The following is a 9,600-nucleotide window of genomic DNA, read 5'->3' as shown; positions in this document are numbered from 1 at the left end:
AAAGATACTCCAGGTACAATATGAATTAGTTATGGGACATGATTTTTTTGGTAAATAATATTGGCATGGTTAGACATTTCATATTTTAGTCTTACCTCTGTACTATTACTCCACTACAAACATGAACTTTACATTCAGTTGCTTCTGCAGCCAATTATTCCTGCTGTTCTCTGAGCCAACTATTCCTTTTATTTTAGACATGCTATCTCTGGATCAAGATTATCTACTATGTCAGGATATATCTACCTCTAGAACTATATTGGTCACTTTCACTAGAAAGAAAACCTAAGCAGAAAAGGATGCCAGGAATTCAGGGGTAAGTTTGCCTCACTGAATCCTTGATCCAGATTGATGAATTGTTGTCCTTCATTCTCAAAGAGGACCAAAATAGCATCACTATGTTAGAGTCACATTACAGTCAGTCAGACCAATATAAGTTCATAGGTCATATAAATGCCATAGGTCAGGCACAAATGGTCCATGTGAACATTTGGGGTGGATTCTTCAAATTTGTGCATCTCACTTTTATTTTGCGCAACTTTAATTCTGCTTTGCTTATAGAACACAGTGTCTTCTTTGGTTTAGATATGTCAGAGAACAGTAGTGAAGGAAAGAGAATGAGCACTTCCCTTTCCCTGTCACTTCACAAGAGTCTAGAGACAGAGTGAATCATTTGGCACACAGAAAAGTCATTACCAAGAGGGTTGATCTAGAAGCTGTCTGCCCTTTTAATTGTATTCTGGGTATTGTATACCAGGCTTCACTAAAATGCAAAGTTTCTTCAGAGCTAGATTACCACGTGTCTGGAGGCAACCCTCCCAAATCACTCATGTGGTCTCTGTAATTGAGAATTTAAGCATTGTCCATGCCTGAAAGAAGTAGGGGTGAGACAGGGAGAGGAAGTAGTTTTATTATATAAGCATCAGAGAAAAGATTAGAGAAACAGCATACTGTAGTGGATGATTATAACAATGATAATAATAACTACCTTTTATATAGTGCTTACTTACTATATGCAAGAAATATGTTAAATGATTTATGATTATTTTTTCACTTGGTCTTCACAATAACCCTAAGAAGTAGGTGATTATTCCTATTTTACAGATGAGGAAACTGAGGCAATCAGAATTTAAGTTCCAGTATCACACAACTGGTAAGAATTTGAGGCCAGATTTGAACTTGGGTCTTCCTGACTACAGATCTGGTGTTCTCTCTATTGAATCACCTAGCTATCCTGGATAAAAGATCTGGCTTTGTAGCCAGATGGATGTGAGTTTGAATCCCATCCCTAATGACTTTGGGCAAATCATTTAACCTCTCAGTGCTCCAGGGAATGCTCCAAGTCTGCAAGTTATGAGATGTTGACCTGCCTTAGGAGAGTTTCCTCATTTATTTTTTCCCTATAGCAATGAAATCATAGTCCCTATTCTTATCATCTCATTCCAGAGGCAATACTCTTCCTAATGAGCTCTGTATTTGTTCCTTGCTTCAGTGTGTTATTTGCATTGCCACATATTTTATTGTGATATCATGTGTTCAGTGTGGATTTTGGTCTGAGAAGTTCAGCAGAAATAGAGACTCATGAACATGAATTTTGAATAGGTAATGGACCTAAACAGATTTCAGGATTCTAAATGAACCCATTTAGTCCTATAGAAAGAAGAGAAATATAGAAATATTATGACAGAGTTAATAGGTAATCAGAACTTCACAAAAAAAGAAATTTATCTAGTGTAAACTGGACAATTCTTAAGTTTACTATTTATCTAGTTCCTCTTATATGGGTTGGTCCTGGCACTATATAATGAAACTACTCTTTTCTTAGGAAATGACACTCACAGAATAAGTCCCTTCCATTTTGGCTTCCTGGCAGACAATCATTTCTTTCCCAGGATTCTTTTTGGAAAACCACCGAAATTCATCCTATTGGCAGGTTTTAAAATAAAAGTTTTAAAGTACTAAAATTAATGTTCCTTAGCTGAACTTTTGGAATCATCCTACATGTTTCCAATAAGCATTGATTAACAAGTACCTTGTTCCTTAAGCAGGGGAAAGGAAGAAGAGAAATATCACAAAACCCTAAAATTCTTAGGATTAAATACAGACAAGTGTTCCTATCCAAAAGAACAATTTACTTCCAAAATCACAGACATCCATGTTTGTTACAAGGTGAAAAGAGAAGTTTGAAAATTTCAGATTCTCATGTTAGGAAAAGACCTTAAAATTATCTGATCTATCTTTATATATATAAAATCATACAACCATACAAATATATATATATATATATATATATATGAATGTGAGTTACAATAAGAAAAAAATAGAATTTCTTCCCTCTTTCTTTAGCCTTTTCCTTGGCTGAGGTTTGTTTTCCTTTTGAATATAATAATAATAAAATGAGTATCACTTGCAAGAGGTTAGATTTTATGATCTTCCTAAGCCTTAAATTGCGTTTGTATTCTTGAACCTAAGGACACTCCAGCTGTGGCTAGAAATCCAGATGTTATGATGATGATGATGATGATGATAATGATTGTGTGTGTGTGTGCCTGTGTGTGTTAAGCTAAGGAGTTCAGGAAAACAAGTTGTACGGGCTTTTCCAGTTTCACTTTCCACCCTCAGAAGTCTACATAGAAAAGACAACACTGAGACATTCCTGGAGTGAGGGAGCAGTTGGAGGCAGTTCCTCACACAGGCAGGATGATGCGTTGATAGATCTGTCCCATCTGGGCCAGGTGAACTCAAATCTTTTTCTTGTTTCCAACGGGGCAGGTCCTTATGAAACAATCTTGGTACCCTGGGGGTCTGTCAGCAGCCAAGATGGAGCCTTTCTTAAGAAAACACTTGACCTTCCTATCATTCTTTTGGAACAAGCTCTGGCCCACCAGTGTTCCTGATGACTGCATCCCCAGATACCCAGGCCCTGATCCTGTCACAATGGATCTTGATCCTGATCCTGACCCAGAACCCTTCTCTACAAAATCAAGCAGCCCCCCTCCCTCGGTCCTTTTCATGGTTCTGTATGACTTTACAGCCAGGTGTGCAGATGAGCTGAGTGTGAGCAGAGGAGACAAGCTCTTTGTGATCAAAGAAGAGGGTGACTACATCTTTGCCAGGAGGCTCTCTGGTCGGCCAAGCACTGGGCTTGTACCCATTAATTATGTGGCCAAAGCCACCCAGGATACCTTCTCCAATCAACCGTAAGTATCATGGATATTTGTGCTTCACTGACCATAGGTCTTTTGGGGGAACCGGGAGATAACTGGACTCAATTCTTTTTAAGTCACTGTGGGTCCAGGATACAAGTGAGAATTTCTTTTTGATTTTCCTGGTTTTTTCCCTTAAATCATCCTTAGAGACTTTACTTTTTTATTTATTGCTTGTTATTCTAATGGGTTCTGGTAACATCAGAAAATCAGAGCCCCTTGGAAATGAAAGTAATCTAGAACAATTTCATATTCGGTGTCCTGCCACCCAGAAGTGAATTTCTAAACCCTGACAACTATTAGAAAATACCTGATTCTTTTCCAAGGATGGATAAGGTCCATTCTTGTGATTTTCTATCCAAAACCATTCCAAAAGAAAACTAAGGAGACTTAAGATAAACTTTTAAGAATTTGATTTGTATTTGTGTATCTTTTGTTTTTAAATCAGATGGATTTCTCTATTTCCTTCCTCCTCCTCAGAGAACTATCCCTTATAACAAATAATTTTTAAAAGGAAGGAGAGAGGGGAAAAATCAGTAAAACAAATTAATGCATCAAAAAAAACTGAGGCAATATTTTACACGTGTGGACTGGCCTCCTCCACCCCCTTCACTCCCCACCTCTACAAAGGTGTGTGTGTATGTCAAAGATGTTTTCTTATAATTGTTCCCTGGAGCCAATTTTGTTTTTTTGTAATTTTGCAACATTCATCTTTTGGTTATTTGTGGTAATTATCTTCACTTTTTCCATTGTTGTAATTCTTGTGCACATTGTTTTCCTGTCTATTTCACTCCTTATCAGTTCAAGTAAATTTCTCAATATGAGAATAACTTTTAAAGAGCAGCCCATCCTTGTGGAAAGAGTACTGAGTTTAGAGTAAGAGGATGTGATTTTATCATTTTGATGTGGGGCAAGTCATTTAACATCTTTAAAATTCAGCCAGGCTTTATTTGCAAAGTGAAGAGATTGGAGAAGATCACTTCTAAAAGCCTTTTTGACTCTGAATCAATGATTCTATGATTTGGTTGATTCTGGTTAACTCCTAATATGGTAACCTACAGAATTGTTAAACAGAAACTGTTGAACAGAACTGTTAGTAACTGGACCTTTGAACTTATCTATGTCATGAACCAATGATTGTTCTGGGAGTTCTGGACTTGTGTTCAGAGAGTTGAGTCAGGACATGTAATTCAATGGAAACATGGGCGGTAGAACCAAGCTCCCTGGAATGATCCTCTCACATAATTAGGCCAAAAGGTCACTGATCATTCAATATAGCTAGAAGGCTCTGCTTCCTATTGTGGACATATCAAAGTAAAGACTGAGCAAGCATAATTTTGTGCTCTTTTTTGATGACTTTTGGGTCTTCCTGCTCTGAGGAGACAAAGACAAGTATGTATGAAGGAAGGAAGGAAGGAAGGAGGAAATAGAATGAGTAGTTATTAAGGATTAAGTGAGTTCCTATATGACAAATGTAAAAGAAGCAGAAAGCTCAGTTCCTGCCCTTAGGGACTTTGTGATCTAGTTTGGCAAGATATGGAAGGGCAAGGCAGGCATGTGAGAGCAAGGTAATAGTGTGTATAACCAAGTGTTGGAAAAAACAAAATCAAAGATCTTATGATATGGTGTTATTCAGGGAAGGCTTCATGGACAAGATTTCACTCTAGCCATATTACTGTTTAGGAGAGCCCAGTTTGTGTTGAGTCTAATCTCCATTAGTAGATTATTTAATTTCTGTGTTTTTAATCTCAAACTATCTATATTATATCTAAGAAAGGAATTTCCTCTTGAATTTACACCAGATTTATTATTTTTTTTTAGGAAAATGGGGGGTTTGAGACGAGAGGAAAAGTAATAGCTAAAGATCCCATGGAGAATCAAGAGCACAGATGTAGAGCAAACGAAGTATCTTAAAAGGGGTATCAGATTTGGTAGTAGGCCATTCTTGGATTTCTATTTTACCCAAAGAAGAATGTCACAGAAGTGAGTGCAAGGGATAATGTTGTAAAAAATTACCCTGGCATGGGTTCTGTCAATAAAAAGTTATTAAAAAAAAAAGAAAAGAAAGAATTTCAAATTAAAAAAAAAAAAGAAGAATGTCTTCTCCCATAGTAGGGCTCTGAACTTTCTCTGGGAATGCTGTTCTCCCACATGTTTCCCTGTGAAGGGAGGAGTTAAGAAGGGGGATCCAAGTTGTACTGGATATAGTGTTATTTCACACTATTCAGTACCTTTATCCTTCTTTACCTAACTATGACAAGTCTCCCTGAGGATAGTCTAATTATTACTAATCTTTGAGAAACATGGACTATTTAGATTTTTCTCTTTGTTATGTTAGAGAAATGGTAGCACTTTCTATTAGGCAGAAGTGAGGATGGTTTTCAAAGAGAATGAACCATTAGAGTTGGATGAAAAAAACTGGAAAAAAAAGAGATATTCTTGAGGTCACTTTATATTGATAAAGTTGCCTTGTTCTTGTCTCTAATGTTAAGCTGACCATTCCTCTTCCCTACTCTTCCATCCTACTGACATATTTCTTAGACATATTTAAGGAACATTCTGTCTCTGAAGATTCTAAGCAAATACAACCCATTTTCAGTTTTTATGGAAAACCACAGGGACAAATGTCAGTGTCTCTTCCTTGGACGTCTGAGTTCAAATCTTTGTTTTTGTTGAAAAACCTTCCTAAATACTGATAGAGAAGCCTAGAACCTTTGTGGTTCCAAGCAGGATCCTCACAGTTAACGTGTGCTGATGGAAACTGATCTGTCAATAATCTCAGAAGAAATCAATTTGTAGTATAATAATAATGACAACAACAACAACAACATCTGACAGTATAACTTTAGGTTTTTATACTCAAATGTTTATTGAGAAATTGTTTTTAATATCATCTTCATTTCCATTATCCTTCTCTCTCCCTGCCCTAGTGAAGTATCTCTTGTAACAAAAAACAACAACAAAAAACAAATAAAGAACAAAGAACTAACTCACTCAACTGAGTCTGATAGTATATTCACTGATGTATCCATAGAAACCTCCACCTCTGCAAAGAAAGGAGGAGATGCATTTTCACAACTCTTAGGGAAAGGGTGTAGCTTGATTATTATTATTATTACACAATATTGCTTTTTGGGGGTTCTTTTTAAATTGCTCTTTCATTGTGTATATTGATTTCCTGGTTCTGCCTATTTCACTCTGAATCAGTTCTGTCATTTCATGCTGCTTTGAATTTTTCATTTTCATCATTTCTTTTGATAAAGTTGTATTCTATCTGTGCCTCAATTTGTTTAGCCATTATTACCCACGTAGTATAGCCCTTTAAAGTTTGCACACACACATATTTTGTGCATATATATATATGTATTCATACCTATACATACACACACATACATGCAAAAGTTTCCAAATTACAGCTCACAACAACCCTGTGAGGTAATGCTGTACCGAGTATGATTTTAGTAATTAATCAGTCAACAAGCATTTATTAAGCACCCACTATTTGCTTGGCACTGTGCAAGGGTGCTGAGAGTACAAAAATGAAGCAGTCCATGCCTTCAAGGAACTGGATGCCCACAGTTCATATCTGAGGTAGAATTCAAGCCCATGTCTCTTGCCTCTAACATCCAGTACTATGATACCACAATCCAAAGAAGAGCTATGAATCTTGGGAGAGGCACACATTTGGTAACTGAGCCAGATCTAGCTAAAGGGCAATAAGCAAATCCCTGGGCCAGCCTTGCTGTAAATAGTACCAGCTCTTGGAACACTGAAATATAATTTGTATTGGTTTTAGTTGCTCTCAATTTCCCCTTCCAGTTCCCCCTTTTCTCTTAGTAGAATTCCTTCTTTTGTTGTCATTAAGTGGCACATGTGGAGAGCTCTGAGCCTCGTTCAAATCAGATTTGAGACACTTAGCGGTGGGACCCTGGGCAAATCATTTAATTCTGTTTGCCTTAGTTTCCTCATCTATAACATGATCTGGAGAAGGAAACAACAAACCGACCCCGTATATTTGCCAAGAAAACCCTATATGGGGTCATGAAGAGTCAGACACAACTAAAACAACTCAACAACAAAAAACTAGCATAACATCTGACACATAGTAAGTGCCATATAAATGCTGGCCTCTATTATTATTATTAAATCCATATCTTACATACTTCCTAAGTGTGTGATCCTGGGCAAATCACAACCTTCATTTGTCTCAGTTTCCCCAAGTGTAAAATGAGTTGTTGTGAGCATCAAATGAAATATTTTTAACAGCATGCCTGACACACATAATAGATGCTTAATAAATGTTTTTCTTCTCTCTCTCTCTGTCTGTCTCTCTCTGTGTGTGTCTCTCTTTCTCTCTTTCTGTCTCTCTGTCTCTGTCTCTGTCTCTCTCTCTGTTTCTCTCTGTCTCTGTGTGTGTGTGTGTCTCCCATTTGTTCCCTTCTTTGTTCTTTCCTTCTCTGCTTTCCTCTCCCTTTCTTCTTTCCTTATTCCTCAGAGATCTGGGAGAATAATACATTCCTTCCTTCCAGTCACTCTCACCTTCAGTATGAACTCTCATGAAAGACCTGATAAATTTGTTCACTTTAAAAAATAACCAACAAAATATATTTATTGTGTAATTTTCCCCCATGAGCTTTAATATTATGATAGAAGACAGAGTCTGAAGCAAAAGACTTGTAATTCTAGAATTTCAGATGTTACAAGAAGGAGGTGGGAAATGATGATGATTAAAAAAATCTTTCTCAGGCCTCAAAATCAATCATACTATGCAAGGCTTCCTGTGTTACTTGAAACATACTTACACTTAGTAATGATAGTGAGAGCTAGAGAAAAAAAAAGCTGGCTTTTCAAGTCAGGGTAACTACTGGAAAAGTCTGGGATAAACTCACCAACTCAGAGATCCTCTGTATGTGTTAGGGAAGAGGATGGGATTTAGCTTCAGCTAGTTCCTACTGGAATGCTAGCCATTGCTTTTTCCTCCACTCATTGTTCAAAGTTTGGGGAGGGAACTAACTCCTTGTCTCTTCCAGAGAGTCTGGCTCATAGGGACCTTAGTGTCAGGGCTGGATTAGGGAGTGGTGGTGGGAATCCATGCTATGTTGCATTAACCAGCCACACAAGAGTCCCATTCCTGGCCTGAGGACCAAGCTGGCCTTGGGCAAATGCCTTTCTTGACTTTTGTTTTATGTTCCTCCCTGTGAAAATAGATATAGCCAGGCTGGTAGAGCTAATGATTATTTGTGAAGCTCTTTGAGATCTCGAGATGAAAGGGCAAAGTGTAATTAGCATCTTCCTCTGGGAAGATCCTGTTGTAGGGGGAGAGGGAGGGCTGATTCTTCTAAGAGCAGGCAGGGATCAGGGAAGAGGGCTGGATAGTGCCTATCTGGGTATGAGGAGCTATATTGGTTAGCCTGGCCAGTCCACAAAAGGAAGCAACATCTAGGGATGTACTTGCAAAGTACCACCGTCACCTTCCTTTCTTTCTTTCTTTTTAGTAAATAGTATTTTATTTTTTCCAGTTACATGTAGCAATAATTTTCAATATTCATTTTTTGTAAGATTTTGAGTTTCAAATTTCTCCTCCTTCTCATTATCGCTCCCCAAGATGGCAAGCAATCTTATATAGATTAACTGTGTGCAATCACGTAAACATATTCCACATAGTTATGTTGTGAAAGAAGAAACAGAACAAAAGGGAAAATCCACAAAAAAAATCCTCAATAACAAAAGTGAAAATAACGTGATTCACTCTGCATTCAGACTCCATTGTTCTTTCTTTGGATGTGGATAGTATTTTCCCTCATGAGCCTTATGGAATTGTGATGGATCATTATATTGCTTACAAGAGTTAAGTCTTTCATTGTCAATTATCCCACAATGTAACCGTTTCTGTGTGCAATGTTCTCCTTGTTCTGCTTACTTAACTCAGCATCAGTTCATGTAAACCTTTCTATGTTTTTCTGAAATCTGCCTATTCATCATTTTTATAGCACATTAGAATTCTTTTACATTCCCCAATCAATGAACATTCCTTCAATTCCAAATCTTTGCTACCACAAAAAGAACTGCTATAAATATTTTTGTACATGTAGGTCCTTTCCTCTTTTTATGATCTTTTTGGGATAAAGACCTAATAGTGGTATTGCTGAGTCAGTTTGATTTCCCTTTGGACATGGTTCCAAATTGATCTCCAGAATGGTTGGATCAGTTCACTTTACCAACATTATATTAGTGTCCTATTTTCCCCCACATCTTCTCCAACTTTGTTGCTCACATGAGTCAATCCAATAGGTGTGAGGTGATACCTCAGAGTTGTTTTAATTTGCATTTTTCTAATCATTAGTGCTTTGGAGCATTTTCCCATATAACTATAGATAGCTTTAACTTCTTTGTC

The 9,600-nt window shown here is 37.3% G+C and overlaps 1 protein-coding gene across 1 annotated transcript in view; it reads left to right on the top strand.

Annotated features, from left to right (window-relative positions):
• The first annotated feature begins 2,640 nt into the window (after positions 1-2,640).
• SRMS (src-related kinase lacking C-terminal regulatory tyrosine and N-terminal myristylation sites) overlaps positions 2,641-9,600 on the top strand; it is a 29,748-nt gene continuing 22,788 nt past the window's right edge. The window contains exon 1 of the mRNA XM_003757600.3: positions 2,641-3,200. Within this exon, the coding sequence (XP_003757648.2) occupies positions 2,779-3,200 (422 nt within the window). The 5' untranslated portion in view covers positions 2,641-2,778. The remainder of the gene's footprint in view (positions 3,201-9,600) is intronic.

The sequence above is a fragment of the Sarcophilus harrisii genome, chromosome 2, assembly GCF_902635505.1.
Source record: "Sarcophilus harrisii chromosome 2, mSarHar1.11, whole genome shotgun sequence".
Classification (NCBI taxonomy): Eukaryota; Metazoa; Chordata; class Mammalia; order Dasyuromorphia; family Dasyuridae; genus Sarcophilus; species Sarcophilus harrisii.
This window is presented reverse-complemented; position numbering and strand designations above follow the sequence as displayed.